The sequence below is a fragment of the Ursus arctos genome, unplaced genomic scaffold, assembly GCF_023065955.2.
Source record: "Ursus arctos isolate Adak ecotype North America unplaced genomic scaffold, UrsArc2.0 scaffold_29, whole genome shotgun sequence".
Lineage (NCBI taxonomy): Eukaryota > Metazoa > Chordata > Mammalia > Carnivora > Ursidae > Ursus > Ursus arctos.
This window is the reverse complement of record NW_026622974.1, coordinates 25,310,289-25,328,611: the sequence shown is the minus strand read 5'-3', so window position 1 is coordinate 25,328,611 and position 18,323 is coordinate 25,310,289. Positions and strand designations below refer to the sequence as shown.

The window sequence follows — 18,323 nt, the reverse complement described above, 5'->3', positions numbered from 1 at the left end:
GAAGGCAGGCGCCTAACCGCTGTGCCACCCAGGCGCCCCATCACATTTCTTAATTATCTACCTGCCTGGAGTCATTTGGCGCTGCCACCTTCCCCATCTTCCTTCAATACAATCATTACCATAGCTTATATTTATTAAGCATTTATGTGCCAGGCACCCTATTAAAAATGCAAATGTTTCATCTTATTTAACTCTTACAAATGTAGATACCACGATCATTCCTATTCCACAGAAGAAAATAAAATTGTAATGAAAAGACCTAAAAAAGACATCCAACTTAAAACTGCTATTTTTTTTTAAAGATTTTATTTATTTATTCGACAGAGATACAGACAGCCAGCGAGATAGGGAACACAAGCAGGGGGAGTGGGAAAGGAAGAAGCAGGCTCATAGTGGAGGAGCCTGATGTGGGGCTCAATCCCAGAACACCGGGATCATGCCCCGAGCCGAAGGCAGACGCTTAACCGCTGTGCCACCCAGGCGCCCTTAAAACTGCTATTTTATACTAATCCTAATTCACTACCTAATTATCCATCTAAGTTTCTAATCCCTATTGAGGAACAGCTAAAATTCATTGCAATTCACATTGGCTTGAAATTACTCATGTATCTTAAATAACTAATTATATAACCATCAGTTAATTGTAAACAGAGCTTAATAAAATTACTAGTACTATCTCATTTTTATAGTAATATAGAAACGTTTCTACAATAATTTCTAAATTGAAATAATGAATTCACTTTTGTTATATTAAATATTAGTCATTATATACATACACATATATATAAAACAAGTGAAAATTTTATTGTTTTTTAAGCCCTTATATAATATTTAATTATACAGCAAATGATTAGAAAGTAATTTCACGTGAAATTCAGACTGGAGAATTAAAATCTTTACATGCTACAAATTCAAGCATGTACTCTGGGTTCAAGAGGTTGCTCCTAAGAAATGAGAAGTGGTAAAGGAAGCAAGTAATATGTTAAGACAAACTGAAACAAAGAAGTAAGTGCTCATTTTAAAGTCACCAACTCCCAAGGATTATTAACTATATTCCAAGACAAAATTGAGGAAGTCGGGGGATCAGGATTAAATCGTTATATTTTACTGCTCTAGTAGATTTTCTTTTTGTTTCTGATCACTATGATGGCAAATGAATAATGTGACTATGGAAATATATGTGGGGGAGGGAAAAAGGGGTGAAAGAAGGGAGAAAGGGGAGAAGAGAAGAGAGAGTGAGGAAGAAGGCAGGGAAGAGGACAGAAAAGCTGCTGATGGAAAAGAGCAAATAATATGGCAGAGTTCAGTCCCGTCTACTCAAGAACTGTTAGATCTTCCAGCAACTCATGTAATCACTGTGCTTGCAATTGTGATTCACTACTGGTTAAGGAGGGGAAGGAGAGAGGACAGAGAGAACAGATTTTTGTATTCTAAGTTTCAAATTCCCCTATCACTCATTCGGTTAAGGAACAACCAGGAAGGTCAGATTCATTCTGTATCACTGTGGTAAGAATTCTAAGATGGCCATCACAATTCCCATCCCCTCGTATCCATACTGTATATAACGACCTCCCCTTAAGTGTGGGCAGGACTGTGAATATGATGGATTCTCTTGACTAAGTTGTTATATGACAAAGGTTAAAGATTTGCAAGTGTAATTAAGATCCCAAAACAGTTAATCATGGATTAATCAAATGAGAAACTCTTCTGGGTGTCCCTAGCCTGATCAGGTGAGCCCCTAAAAGGCGGTGGGGCCCTTCCTAAAATAAGAGATTTGAAGTGTGAGAGAAATTCTCCAATGAAGAAATAAGGGGCTATGCTATAAGAGGATGGGGTTAACTGTTAAGGAACTTAGGGTGGCTCCTAGGAACTGAGAGTAGTCCCCATCTGAGAGCAAGAACACAGGACCATAGTCATACAACCACAAGGAAATGAATTCTGACAACAACCATGAGCTTGGAAGACAATGAGCCTCAGATAAGATCGCACCCCTGGCCAACTCTTTAATTTCAGCCTGGTGATATCCTGAGCTTCGAGAACTGAGCTAACCCATGCCCAGACTCTTTCTTAGCCAACAGAAATTGTAAGATAACAAATCCATGTCACTTGAAGTCACTGAGCTTCTAGCAATGTTAAATGGCAAGAGAAAATTAATATAATAACCATGCCTTAACCTCAAAAAAAGGAGAAGTCCTCCATATAATCCCTATTTGCTTTTTGAGACTTACTTCCTCACACATTTATTCTCTCCTCATCATCTACCCTTCCTGGAAAGTCCTCTTTCACACTCACTAGACAAGACAGCAAACCCAAACAACAAATAATATACCCGAACTCTCTTTCCTCCTTATATTACTTTAGCATAGATGAGAAAAAATGTCCCTTCAACCTGAAAGGTCCTTTCTGCACTACCAACCCTCGGCCTATATTCCCTTTGCTGAAATCCTACATTTCTACTAAGGATAATTTCAAACATACCTCCTTTAAAAATTCTCCTAGTGAAAATTAACTAGTGCTACCTAAATTCTGTGTTCCCATAGCACTTTTATTCTTCTAACAGTTACTACACTGTGCTTTAGAATACAGCCCATTGTACACACACATTACATTGGATAATGTTTGAGATGAAGCTAGGATTATACAGATATTGTATCATTTCTGGGGCACCTGGGTGGTTCAGTCGGTTAAGCGTCTGACTCTTGGTTTTGGCTCAAGTTGTGATCTCTGGGTCGGGGATCAAGGCCCACATCAGGCTCCCCACTCTGCAAGGAGTCTGCTGCTTCCTCTCTCCTTCTGCCCCTCTCCTTCTCACGCGCTCACACACTCTCTCTCACACTCTCTCTCTGAAATAAATAAATCTTTTTTAAAAAGATTCTATCATTTCAATCTCAGTGCCTTGCAGAGGATATATATTCAATGTTGTTTGCTGCATGACTAAATGAACAAATAAAGGAAGAAACAATCCAAGGGAACTTCAACAGCCAATCTCTGAATTTTATATATAGTTTCAAAATGAGAGGCTAGCACAGATCTCAGGGGTGAGGAAGAGAAGTACTGAGGGTCAATATGAATAAGGGTTGATATGCTATGCCCACACTGGTGCCCAGCACCATGCAGTTACTCTAAAAGATACAAAAGAAATGAAATGTCTTTTTTTTTTTCGGTTTGAGGCTACAAAACAGTATAGACTGTAGTACCAAAACATTTCTACTTAGAAATATATTTTCCTTTGTTTTTGTTTTATCTAAACTTTGTTTTTCCCCTTTAAGCTTCCTCCCTTAATTCACACTTACAGTACTGCACAGGACTCAAACCCATACAGCCTATACCATAAGCTCCCTTGACAAAGCAGCACAAACAACCTCCCTGCTTTCTCAGAAGCACCAGGTTTATATGACCAGATACCACATTTATTAACAGCTTGCTAAAGTCAGTTTTTATAACTACAAATAAATCCCTGGGTATAGTGCCATCCTAGATTCTCATACTCTACATGATGGATTCCCACAGGGCTTAGTTCATGGACTCATTAAATGGCTTGCCAGGTAGGGGGGCAATAGCACAGTAAAACAGCAGAACTCTTTGCCACTGTCTTCTTGAAGTTTATTGCTTTGTATTTTGCCACAATAATCTGAAATATTTATGTTTCAGAAGGGCAAGAAATATATCATTTTTTAAAAGGGTTTAAGAAATTAAATTACTCCCTTACATAAACAGGGTCAATCTTTAGACCTTTACTCTTATTTAAAATAAGAAAATAAGAGCAGTTACATTTAGTGGCAACACTAAAAAATACCAGCTAAGACAGAAAAACTATAAAATCAGACACAGAAGTTGTAAAGATAAAGCAATTTGGAGCCATTAATATCAGGGTAATAGCCACATCAAGCTTACCAGCCACTCACGACATCTTTTTATCAGAGTACAACTAGTACAGTTAGTATTCAAACTGTCTCTCCTTAGATAGTCTGTTAAATGCACTAGTGCTCCTTAAGTATCTTAGATATACAATACTTATACTTTGTCTCAGGTTTATTTTTTAACCTAGTCTCATCCTCACAATGAAATTAAATTTCTCTGAAGGCAAAGGTCATACACTTTTTGGTTCAGTATACCAGGAGACTGGAACCATAACAACTGATCAGAAACAACTTGAATGAATGTTCAATCTATTACTGAAGACAAAACAACATATATAAATATATAATGTAATTATTAGTGATATGTAAGATTAGTTGTTTACACACTGACTGCCATGAAGGAGGAAGAAATGTTTTAAACTTGCTAGAATATAAATTTTTTAAAAATTATTATATTGCTTATAAATGAATAGTGGAATACATTTTCCCTTGGGTTAAATGTGATTTTTGTGGACTTTTCTAAATCTTCATTATATGAATAATATAAACTCAAAAATATACAATCTTCTACATTGAAATTTCCATTCTCAAGCCTACAAAAACATAAAAACTTGTAGAATGAACATCTTTATAAATCTTAGCAATATTCATAAAATATTAACATTATGCTATGCTTGTTCTCTCTCTACACACACACACACACACATATACACTCAGCTGCCAGGTTTCACTGAGCGACTTAAAATTATTTATTATTATTTGAAAATGAGTTACAGATATCATGACACTTGATCCCTAAATATTTTATCCCAGTACAAATCTCTTAATGAATAAATAAATTCTTTTAACTGAACATAATATTATTATCACACCTGGGGGGGTGGCATTCCATAGCAACAGCTACCTTCCAAAGATAAAACTGTTCTCCTATACATTACTATATAAAAATAATTTCCAAATTGTTGTCTAGAAGGAAAAAAATACTATAAATATAATTAAAAACAACAAAAACGTTTAGGATTTTTTAAAAGGAGGTTTAATGTGAGGGAAGCAAAACTTAAGAGACTCTTTATAGAGAACAAACTGAGGGCTGCTAGAAGGGAGAGAGTGAGGGAATGGGTTAAAGGGGTGATGGGTATTCAGGAGGGTACTTGTGATGAGCACTAGATGCTATATATAAGTGATGAATCACTTAATTCTACACCTGAAACCAATATTATACTGTATGCTAACTAAAATTTAAATAAAAACTTGAAGGACAAAAAAGGGTACATAATGTAAAGCCATATGTTTTATAAACTATACTAAAATGAAAATATATTACTTATGTTTTACAGTCAGTCCTTTTTCCCCCATAATACTACAACTAAATTTAATTTTATGGACATTATAAGTATCATTTATAATACTATCAATTTTTACCATTCTTTCAAAAGATTTCCTCTCCTATATCCAATGCAGCCCAAACTCTATTTGCAAGGGTATCTTTGTCTCAAAATATACATTAATGATACTTTAAATATTTTTAACAAGTCTTGTTTCATGATCAAAAACAATGTATTAAAATATCCTTACTTTGTTAGTATTTTACTAATTTTTTTAGTATATTGCTTCTCCATATGGACTGAAGAGAAAAACCCAGTTTGTGTACAAAATGAGATGAAATTATTGTCTCCAAATCACTTCACAGATTACTTAACCACAAGATTAACTGTTTACAACTTGGCTTATTAATCTAGGAATCAAAGGCTCCCCCCCAAAAAAATTGTAATAGTAAAGACAATTAGCTTTAAACTATAATTAACTAGAATGAGAAAAATTAATCAGAAAAAAACTAAAAAGAAACAGAGATATAACTGATCACTACAATAAGGTCTCAACTATTAGGTATCAAATGCTTGATAACAACCATTTAAAATGTCATGTCTTAATATACATATGTCTGGACACAGCCACTAAAAGCCCTTAGGAGAAGATAAATTGCCTTGTTTCTTTTTCATTCATTTCCAGAATTGAGTGAAATAATTTTTCCTTCCCCCTTTTTCAATTAGTGACTTTATCTTTTTGCAAATTTCATAAATTAATAAATGGCATTTAATAGTTATTAGACACTTACTCAGAACATGCTCTTTTCTGAATCAAGAGTTCTGCCTTGTCAGAGTTCATAAATATGTGAAAAAAATTCCAATACTCAAATTTTTAAAAGTATGTAACTAAATATATTTCTACGATGAAAAAAATTAAGTTGCTTTGTATGTTAAAAGTTTAAGATCTGGGGAGCCTGGGTGGCTCAGCTGGTTAAGCATCCAACTCATGATTTTTGGCTCAGGTCATGATCTCATGGGTCGTGAAATGGAGCCCTGAGTCAGGCTCCACACTGAGTGGGGAGTCTGCTTGAGTTTCTCTCCCTCTGCCTCTCCCCCCATTCTCTCTCTCGCTCTCTCTCTCTCTCAAATAAATAAATCTTAAAAAAAAAAAAAAGTTTGAGATCTATTCAACAAACATCAATTGCTGATAGAAATGAAGATTTTACTTACATTTGTAATAGCTATTGCATTTTTATCGTAGTATTTCTTCTTTTCATATTTATCTCTGATGAAAAATTCCACTGCTCTGCAAACAGATAACTTAAGGAAAAGCATGAGTTCAGTGACAATGTACACTCCCCTTTATTCATTCCCTTCCACAAAGCCTACACTCTACATGCAAATTTCCTCCTTCCCAGTCTGTGCTTTCCTCTCACACTATTTCTGCAACTAAATTCTGTAACCTACCTTTCTTTCTGCCACAGAAAGTCTCTTTCAGAAGTTCTCCCCATTCAACAAAATCACCCAACCCAATTCTAGTATGAAAAGTAACCATATTTCTCAATTCCACCACATTTCCCAAATCTCCACCTCGAACCAAACTCAAACTAAAGTTCACTTTAAATTCTCAGTGTAAGGAAACTAATAGCCATGTGGTCCCTACAATGTACCAGACACTGTGTGCTATGGGTAGTCCACAGTTTGTTTCGTTCAATCCTTTCAAAACCCAGTAATGTACATATTATTTCCACATCACAGATGAATAATTAGCAACTTAGAAAAATTAAACAATTGTGATTCCAATACTTCCGTTCTTTCCCACCACACATGACTTCCCCTGGTTCCATCACAGAGGATTTCCTGTGTTTTAGAAGAATGGAGGCCATTTTTTTTTTCTTTCAAAGCTGAGGAATGGAGAAGTCAAGAAGCCACAACCAAAGTCAGTACTATTTAATTTTTTGGAGTTGGCTGGACTAGCCTTATAATGTTGACAGAGTGAGCCATTTCTAGTGGAATTTGAGAGTTCTGAGTTATCTGATATTGATGACTTCTCTTACAGCTCAATCACTGCTTTATCATATTTCACTAAAATGTGAATTCTTCTATCAGAGATTCATAGCCTTTTTAGCACCATGATCCCCTTTGGTAGTCATGCAAAGCCTGTGAACTCCTTCCTGGGACAGGGCTTTTAAATGGATAAAATACAATACACAGAATTACAAAGGAAATGAATTATACTGAAATACCATTTCCCTGTAGATCCCCATTAAGACATCCTTCTGTTCAAAAGTTACCTGAAGCAGGAAAGCAATACATTTTCAGTCAATAACTCCTTATTAGAAGTTATAACAGACTTTTATTTTTTTTTTTTAAAGATTTTATTTATCTATTCGACAGAGATAGAGACAGCCAGCGAGAGAGGGAACACAAGCAGGGGGAGTGGGAGAGGAAGAAGCCGGCTCATAGGGGAGGAGCCTGATGTGGGGCTTGATCCCATAACGCAGGGATCATGCCCTGAGCCGAAGGCAGACGCTTAACTGCTGTGCCACCCAGGCGCCCCTATAACAGACTTTTGACAGTTGAGGCAATAGGTAATAGAAAGAGTTGACAGACCAATATACAGTAGATATTAAAAAGTTGGGGCATTATGAAAGCACTCAAAGGGGGCCAGGGAAGGCAAGAGGGGAAATCTAAACATTTAATTAAGTAAGCTGAATGAAAGACCGTTTTCTACAACCTGAGTATGTGAAGGGCGCTTTATACGATCTTTATCTCCTTTTTACCTCTTAACAATCTATAAGGTAGGTACCATTTCACAACCAAACTGAGTTACAGAAAGCTTAAAAAGTCTTCTAAGGAAGAGTTGTGATTCAAAACCAGGGCTGTTTAGCATCAACCTTTTCAGAATGTTCCTGATCATCACCCGTTCATCTGTCAATCAGTTATTTTATGCAAATGCTAATAAATATTTTAAAATCTAGAAAAGAATGTCAAATTTGGAGGGTATTTTCAAAGTATCCTTGGAGATCCTTTTAAATGAAAGGCCCCAAAGCTGCCATCAGGCTGCTTATTTAGGTATGTGAAAACTTAAGCAGCCAATTCAATACCAAAAAGTTACCACAAATATGCCAATATTCTCATAAAATGCAATGTTATTTTACTCAAACTTGTAAATCAGCTAAATGTTAACTTTGCTCCTGATTGTAAATCCAAGTTCAATATTACATTTTTCTATATTTCTAACAGAAAAAAATGAAACAATTAAAAAAGTTGGCCTTTTGGATTAGGTGTACGCATGTGGATATACTGAGCAATTTTCCTTGTAGAGACAACTATTTACCTCCACAAAAAGGAAGAGAAAATAGACTTCACTTAGATTGATGTCATTTTCACTTCAGATGATATGGAATATATTTATTATCTGTACACATATGTTTGTGAATTCGTATAAGTATTTTAGCACCAATTATATTTACAGTTACATATTATATAACACATAATATAGCGCATATACACAGTTATTTTTTAATTACAGAAAATTTTTAGAAATTTGAATTCTTAAATTATAATTTTATGTTTAAATATCAGAGAAAGTAATACTGATATTTTTCCTTCTTAAAGATAGAAACAATACTCCTTACAGATATTGTTTAGAGTATACTACACCTTAATGCTTGAAAAGATTTACTACTCTCATTTATGAAATGTTTATGATAAAAAATGATCACTGTTTCTGATTTTAAAAATTACTCTTAGAAAACTCACTAAAGTTAGAAATAGAACATATAAAATAACCAATAGTAAAGCTAAAATACTGAAAACTATGATGGCTTTATAAATACTCAATTTGAAAAAGGCAAACATTTTAAGTATGCAATATTTTCGAGTGAAAAACAATACAAATATCTGGTGAAATTACATATTGCTGTGAATTTTCAGAAATAACAGATATCAGTGAAATCTTAATTTATATTTAATGTATTTTATATAAATAATTCAATTATAGCTGAATCTGGTTCTGCTTATGATACAAAACCCTCTCAGAAATTATCTAAAAAGTAAACAATTTCTGGGGCGCCTGGGTGGCACAGCAGTTAAGCATCTGCCTTCGGCTCAGGGCGTGATCCCGGCGTTATGGGATCGAGCCCCACGTCAGGCTCCTCGGCTATGAGCCTGCTTCTTCCTCTCCCACTCCCCCTGCTTGTGTTCCCTCTCTCGCTGGCTGTCTCTATCTCTGTCAAATAAATAAATAAAATCTTTAAAAAAATAAATAAATAAAAATAAAAAGTAAACAATTTCTAAAATTATGAAAGGAAAGCTGATCTGTTTTTCCAAGGGTAGTAAAATAAGATAAAATAAAATAAATCATTAGGGCAAGAGAACTTACTTGGATCTTCCTATTGTTAACATAAAACACTACTTTTCAAAAACCAATCAAAGCACACCACAAAGTGCATTTTTTAAGTTCCATGGCAGTCATCTGAAAAAGGACAGGGATTTAGGGAATATGCTGTATTCTTGATTGCTCTCAGTTCCTATGTACCTCTTAGAGCAAGAACATATCACACAGTCTTTATGTATTATGTTTGTACAAGGTCCCATATGCAAGCCAATTTTTCATTGTTAATTCACCTAAAAAAACAATGATTTATTACCACGGTCAGCAAATGTTTTTCAGAAGGCCAGAAAGTAAATATTTTAGGCTTTGAAGGATAGTTGGTCTGTGTTGCAACTACTCAACTCTGCCTTTGTACCTCCAAAGCAGCCCTGAAAATACATAAATGAATGGTCATGGCTGTGTTCTAATTAACTTTTACAAAAACAGGAGCTGGCGCATAGGCCTGTAATTATTGATTCCTGAATTGTATTCCAATTGCAAAAAACAGTCAAGTTGGATTTACAGATTGTCTCTGTGTCTACAAATTGTCACTACAGACAACTTAAGGAATTTTCAATGGATATTTTGACAGCAGTTTTGCATTATATGCTGACTCTAGTGCTAATTCTCAAAGAAGATGGTCTCCCAATGTACATCCTCATTTTTGGTACCAGCAGGCACTTGTTATTTAACTGGCAGTTATTGTTACCTTGAAGTCAGCTAATCTGCTGAACCCATACCTAGACACATAAAAATAGATAATCATACCCAACTCACAAAGTTGTTGAGAGTTATAGGAATAATATATATAAAGCATTCAGCACAGCACCTAACAGACAGAAGGCATTCAATAAATGGAGTTAGCTTTTGCTTTTATGTAACTTTGTATTTCAGTTTCCCCTCCTTCAAAATGGAGATAACATTAAGACCCATCTCACAGGATTATTGTAAGAATTAAATAAGCTAGTGTGTGTAAAGAACTAAGAACAGTGTGTGGCACATAGTGAGTGCTATTTAATTTTTAGCTCTTACTACCATGGTAGAGTGAGATAATAGACAGGAACTACCATGATTAGTGCTAAGATGGCTTGCACAGCATCAAGTTTAAATAGATGAGCGAATAAGAAACAACAACAAAAGGACCAATGAATTTGGAGATAAGTCAATATTCATCTTCATTTTACAGTCTCTAGGCGTCATTTGAGACATAAAGACTTTCTTTACTGATAGACATCAATAATATAACCAAAAAAATTAGAAATATAACAGTAATATTTTCAGGAAATCAAGGGAAGGAATATATTAATAACAATTCAAGTTTAAGTGGTTGATTTGGGATTTAGTAAATAAACAAAAACAAATACCCCAGAATCTTCCCCATGCCTATAGTTACAAAACATTCAGCACAGTACCCTGAACTGTCCCTGTCCTCAAAACTAACAAATGATACTATACGAGCACCCCCCCAAGTTTAACATTTGTATTTTATCTTTTAACATGTATTTATTTATAGTTTGAGTTTTTTTTCCTTTTCTTAAAGATACCATTTTAAAGATACCATTTAAATTAATATTTAGTCCCAAGAACAAGATCTTCCAGTTGCAGACACATTATCACTGACAGCAGTAAAATCTTGAAAAGCTCAAAGAGGAAGAGGTGCTGATTAGCTCTGGTGCACAATAGACCTCATGGAACTGAAGTAATTAAAGTTTTTAGATAAGATGAAATATCCTAATAATGGAAAGCTTAACGTAAAGCTTTAGCATTTGTCATGCACTAGTACATGCAGCCTATAATTAACCACATCCCACATGAGAAATTATACTTTCACAGCAGCTTCTGCATGACTTTGTAAATTGTAAAGCTTTTAAAAAGTGACAAATCTTGTTAAGAATGCAGTGAGGCCCCATATTATGTGAGTTTTACTCAGTTTGGTTCCACTTCCCTCTGGGGATGACGCAACAATTATTTAAATCAATAAAAATGCAGAGATGTTAGGCTTTTGAAAGAGCAAAGAAATTTAGAATGATTCATGAAATAAAGAAAGGGGACTAGTTTTCTTACTAGTTTCCCTAATAAAACCTCCAAATCACAATGTTTCCTAATTAAAAGAAGGGAATAAAGTGATACTGCTGTAATATTTAAGGTAAAACAATTTTTAATGGCCATAGTATTATATTAGATATAGGGGCTGGTCTCATGGTCCGAGACATGGCATTTTATACTCAAAGCATTCATCTATTTCAAATTTGTTTAGACAAAATTCCTCTTTAAGTATTTTCTAACAACCACTAGATTATCTTTTTATGAAGAGTAAGAGATCAATACCTCATATAAATATGATCATAATTTGTAAACATTTTAGAAGTAACACTTAGTTTGAAAAATCAAGTAAGCATGCTTGAGCAAACAATAGCAAAAATATACATAATCCAAAAGCCTGAAATGAATCCCATCAGGTACTTAAAAGTTGTAATCTACACCTAGACCTTATAATCTAGCTGCAAAGTCCCAAACCATAAGTCTATTTTTAAAGGCCATCAAGACTCAAATGTGGCAACATTGATTTTACTCAGACTATCATCACTAAAAAATATTCAAGTGCCCTCTACAGACGGAAAAGTCTGGAAGTTTTGAGAAGTTTCTTAATAACTCTTTAACCATCCCATCCTTCCCAACCCCCAAAATGAAAGTATTATGCTCTAGCTCATTGGGTTATTTTGCTAATTTAAAAAGATAATGAACATAAAAGACCAAGCTCAGTGCTTGGCACACAGCAAACCTTTTTTAAGCAGTAAGACTACTTTAGCTGTTGTATCTTCAGTGTGTCAAAGGTCAAGGATGTAATCATACCCAATGCCGATCAATTCACTATAAAAATCTTTTCCCTGAAATGTTTAGGTAAGTACCAAATATTTAAAAATATATCAGCAAAAATACCAGAATTAATAACTCACTGCCTCATTAATCCTTTACGTCTGTTTATAAGGGTCATCATAAAATTAATGGTAATTACTTAAGAAATAATATTCCTACCAATATATACAACATAGTTCATAGAATAGTTCAATGTAAGAAGATACCAAGAAGCTATATACAGTCCTTTCTGAATATCTTCAAGGCTTCTTTGAAAACAAAACGGAATCATGATGATATATTAAATAACTTGGAAGCCACTTTCGCCTACAAGAAACCAAATAAAGGATACTACCAAAAATTACCCTGTAGTATTCAAGAGAAGTCCAAAACACTCAACTCATACCAAACCAACCCCAACACACATATACACAAACTTCCACAAAGAGGAGATTCTTTCATTTGAAGGATCTTATATGTCAACTCAGGCTTGGGGGTAAGAACCAGAGAGAAGAGAATAAATACAACTAGCAAGCAATTGGTAAAAACCACCTAGGACATACTTGTCTGCTCTGCTATATTTCCTTCTACTATGCTCTATTTTCCAGGGTTCTGCCCTAGGCCTTCACTTTTCAGAGGGGAAAGAAAACAGCATTCCCAAGTTTCTCAATAAAACACACACACAAAACTAAAGGACTACTCCCCTGGGTAAACACAACTTCAACCAACACTTTTCTATTGTCTACATGCTAAATCACTCCATAATCAGCACTACATTTCCTGCTTTCTTCTAGGGTCCAGACCCAGGTTTCCAGCTACTGAATGGGGATCTCCATGTATATGTCCAACAGACACCTCAATCTGCCCAAAGCAATGAAGCATGGCTCATTACCTTTCATTTCTGACCCTTCAACTTTCATCTGGTACTGAAATTTCTTCTCTCAGGGAATATGCTTTATCTCACCCATAGAACCTCCGCCAAGCTTTAAAATTTGGGGTCATCTCAGTATCTTTCCTCAGAAACACAGCCAATCTCAACCTAAGCCAATTGCTCCTGCTTTCCCAATTTCTTTCCAATATTCTCAATTCCTTTTTATCCATTCTCAATGCCCTTATCTAATTTAATCTAATTATCTAATTTATAACTTCATCATTGCTCATTTCAAGGCTGTACTAGCATTTTACATGGTCTCTGACTCCAGGGTCTCCTCTGACTAATCCTCGCTGTGGTAGAAGTAAATGCTTCTAATGTTTCTCCTGCTTCAAAACGCCTTCATGGCTTTTTAAGTCCTTCAACTTCCTTGGGCCCATGGAATGAGGTCCACAGTGCTTCTATATGGTACTGAAAACCCTTCACAATCTGAAAAATAAGCTTCTTCTGCCACTTGCCCCACTAAACGTGAACCTGTCACATCAAAACCTTAAAACGTCATGTCTCCTCACACCTTCATACCTCTACTCACACAATTTGTTATGTCTGAAATGTACCTTCCACTTTCACCCTAGGAACATGCATAATAAAAACAGGACTGGATATCAGATTGTTAAATTTGGGGGGAAAAGGTGAGGGGAGCAGAAACAGAAAAGGCCAAATACAAACTTTTTAAATATAACTTAAAAGGTTTCTATACAAATATAAAAATATATATAATGGCCTGTATCTCTGTTAAGAAAAGATCACATTTTTTTTTCACTGCTTGACCACATGAACTGTTTTGGTATACAAATGGGTGATATATAACTGCTTCTTAAGAAACTACATTTTATTGTCAAAACCGCAAATATCACTTTTGGATAGAATCACAAATAACTAAAATCAATTTGATAATTTTATAGAACAGATCAATTTTGATGAGCTCTTTCCTCAAACTTCAATATAAATTTGAGAATTCCTACATAATCAAATTAGTTTATTTTTAACAAATGTGAAAAACATCTGACTAAAATGCCAGTGAGAAAATATTCTACTTATTCATTAGGGCAGATTTGTAAAAGCAAACACAGTTGTGAAAGCTATAACAAAGATGGAATGTCAGCAGTAAATATTATCATAAGTTACTTCAGCAGGTCCACTTGCACTAAATATGTGACTTGCTGTTTTAAGTGCATACACACCAAACTGCCTAACATAAATATGATTACTATATAAAGGTGGTCAAGAAAATCTCTTTGGAAATGAATTTTAAAATTATTCAAGATGCTCACAAGTCAAATCTCTAATAATACTCTAAAATAATAAACAACATATACTCTCCAATCAAGAGCTGGAGATCAAGAAGAAACAGTCATAATATTTTACACTTAGTAATAATTACATCAAAATACTATGTAGATCATGTATTACTCACTATTAAAAACTTACTACATACAAAGCACAGCTCAGGGCAAATCAATTTTGATCTTTAATAAGTAATAGTATGATACAGTTCACACCTTCCTAAATACAAAAAGTTAAAATACGAAGTATAAAAATGAGTTAATTCTTTTAAAATCCACAATAAATAAAGTTTAAAGGATACTGATCTGTCTGTGGTCTTCGAAAGTTCTCTGGAAGATTGGCTTCATAGAGTAGTCTTGCTTTAGTATTTCCCATATCTTGCATGCACTAAAATAAAAAGAAAAATCAAGTATTTTCATTATTCATATGAATATTAAAAAGTAATTCCTATATACACATACATATACATACATACACTCATATATACAAATACAAGGTAACATTTATTATTTCCAATATATACTTTTCAGAAAAATAATTTAAATCGCAACTATGAAATTATTTACTCAAGTTCAAAGCAGAAGCATATTTTTAATTCTTCACAGTTATTCAACTTATGTGGCCCACAGTTTTCTAATGTCTTTTTTTGTGAAAACAATACCATCTTTATTTATATTCACTACTAAAAGTAATTCCCTGGTAGTTCATGGCAGTTTTATTATTGTTTTAGATATGCCACTAGAACAGCACTGTCATTTCCAAGGGTAACAACTCAAGATCAAATTTTCTTTGTTTTGAGTTCCAAATACTCTCGGGTTTTCATGATTTACAATCAGGATCACAATGGAGAGCAGATAAAAAAGAAATAGTGCTAACCCAGGACTCTACAGAAGTGGATTAATTTCTTTGGACTTAATATTTTTAAGACTCTGCTGAAAGCTATGGATTCTCTCCCCACAAAAAACAGAAACAAAACCAAAAAAACAGTACCCGATGGCCCACAGCCTCCCTAAAATCTATAAACCCCAAGAATAAGAACTACTTAGGAGGCATAAAATAATATGATAATCGCTTAAACCAGTTTAATTAAATTTCAGTACCTTCTGTAAGGATTAGCTAAACAGTACTTCCTGGAGAGTCTATTACATCAGAAAGTAACATTCACAAACATTATTCATTTCACATGAATGCATGTCACGAATGTTACAAATGAATACATCATCACACAGAGTTTAGGTTCTTTAAAATGTTTCAATTGGTAGAAAGATCAGTCTGTATAATTCCTTCTTTTCTCTTCTGATTTCCTAGACACACACCCACATCTCCGAGAAGACAATCCAGGTTTAAGAGATTATCAGTTGTTCACCTTGAGTTGTAGCCCTCAAGTGACCATCTTCCTTCAAATAAAAAATAGTGACATAGGGTGCCTGCGTGGCTCAATCAGTTAAGCATTCATCTCTTGATTTCAAGCCCAGGTCATGATCTCAGGGTCATGGGATCAAGCTCCACATTGGGCTCACGCTCACTGTGGAGTCTGCTTGTCTCTCTCCCTCCCCCTGCACTCGCACACCTGTGTTCCCTCCTTTTCAAACAAATAAATAAAACCTTTTTAAAAAAATACAGTGACCTTTTTTTTCTCCCAACTGAGAGTTTTAAAGTATGCAAAATACTAATATACTCTCATTTCTGGATATCTATTCTATTCCATCTCAACATAAGTACTCTTTTGGAGTAAATGAGATCATAAGAAATGGAAGTCATAGGGGGCTGGGAAATATAAGGAACACTAAACTGAAAAAGAATGAAACAGTTCTTGTTATTTAGCTCTGGAGAGAAAACAGAAGCTAAGGCAAGGGTATAAACCCAAGGGTATATGAGGTGAGGGGAAACCCTGTATAAGGTGAATGGCAGCATAAGGTCAGAGGGCTCTACTACATCATGACACATACTAGCATGCATACGAGTAGAGCTAATATATAATTCTGTGTGTGGGGAGAAGAGCTTAGAAACTTTCAGGATAGGGGCGCCTGGGTGGCACAGCGGTTAAGCGTCTGCCTTCGGCTCAGGGCGTGATCCCGGCGTTATGGGATCGAGCCCCACATCAGGCTCCTCTGCTATAAGCCTGCTTCTTCCTCTCCCACTCCCCCTGCTTGTGTTCCCTCTCTCGCTGGCTGTCTCTATCTCTGTCGAATAAATAAATAAAATCTTTAAAAAAAAAAAAAAAAAAAGAAACTTTCAGGATAGGTCACCCTTCTTGAAAAAAGAAAAAATGTTTCCCATCTCAAGTATTCAAATGATGCTTCACCTTTGTGTCATGGTGGGAATTTAGAAGTAAAGATGATCCAAGTTATGTAATCATAAAGGCATTAAACATTTAGAAAGAACTATAAGAAAAATGCCTCTTACTTTGTGCATATCTGCAATAAAACAAAAAGTAACTCATAGAAACTATGAAAGTAAAAAAAAAAAAAAAACTGAAAAGTTTCCATCATGCAAACAAGAATACGTGGAGATTCTAACAAAAAATTTAGTAAGACTAAAAACAGTATCAACTATGTATGTGCCATATCACATTGATCCTGTTACATTTTTCTTCATATTTTAAGATTAATGAAATAGGAATACATCTTAAAATTAATAGTGTCTTATAACTAATATTTTTTTCTTATGAATTCATAAAATAGAGGGTTTTTTAATAGAGATACCTTATGTTCAACGAATATGATTGTTCACATTTTATATAAAATATTCTCTTTATTTAAAGGAGGTCTTTAATATTTTGACAAAATAAAAAATAATTAGGAAAAAGGCATACATCTGTATTACACCAAATTATTTACTGTTGTTCTAGGGATGCTACCCATTACAATTAGGAGAGAAAAAAAAGACATAAAAAAATCTGAAAGGGAGAAATGATGGGAACTAATGAGCCATTTCTACAGGAGACCACTGCCAAAAAGTGAATGGGTACAGGTGCATGTGTGTGTGTGTGTTAGTTGGGATTAGAGGAAACAAGGATTCAGTGACATCACAGATGTATAAAGATTGTTTTGTAAGAAGATATTGTTAGGCTCAGATGATTTCTAGGTTTCTAAAAAAGTAGAAGAGAGTAGTGTGAAAGGAAGGTCAGTATCAAAGTTTCAAAACAGTACATTTAAGGGCCATATAGAACACTTATGAAAATTCATTCTATTGGCCCTGAAGAGCAAACTCTAGCACTCAGAAGAAAATAATGAAAATAGCCTAACAATTACAGTGATAAGCATTAGCCTCAATACTTTACTTTCATATATACATATAATTAAAATCGCATGTATATTAGAGAAAGTGCATGCTCGCGCGCGGGCGCACACATGCGTGCACACACACCCACGCCATTTTACATTTCAAAAAACCCTGCTTTCAGCATTATTACCCTATTTTGGCAGGAAAGGAAACTGAAGCAGCAAGATGTTAAGTAACAGGCCCAAGATTATTAGTCTCCATGAGTATTTGACTCTTCGTAGAACCAACATCAGCCCTCAGGAGTTTAGAGATCTCAGGCTGCATCCAATGGAACTGGGGACTATCTCCTGCAGTATTTACAAACACTGGGCTCTTTGCTTTAGAGGCTCAGTTTTCATTTTACAGATACAGAAATTGAAGCACGAAGAGGATATATGATTTCTCTAGAGTAGACAATGAATCAGCTACAGAGTTGAGAC

The 18,323-nt window shown here is 34.7% G+C and overlaps 1 protein-coding gene across 2 annotated transcripts in view; it reads right to left on the bottom strand.

The window, feature by feature from the left end:
- The window catches only part of SMAP1 (small ArfGAP 1), a 159,100-nt gene that overhangs the window by 87,866 nt on the left and 52,911 nt on the right, over positions 1 to 18,323 (bottom strand). For both annotated transcript variants that reach the window (XM_026507105.4, XM_026507104.4), the window contains exons 3-4: positions 14,921 to 15,006; positions 6,398 to 6,473 (exon numbers count right to left, since the gene is read on the bottom strand). In XM_026507105.4, the coding sequence (XP_026362890.1) occupies positions 6,398 to 6,473; positions 14,921 to 15,006 (162 nt within the window). The remainder of the gene's footprint in view (positions 1 to 6,397; positions 6,474 to 14,920; positions 15,007 to 18,323) is intronic.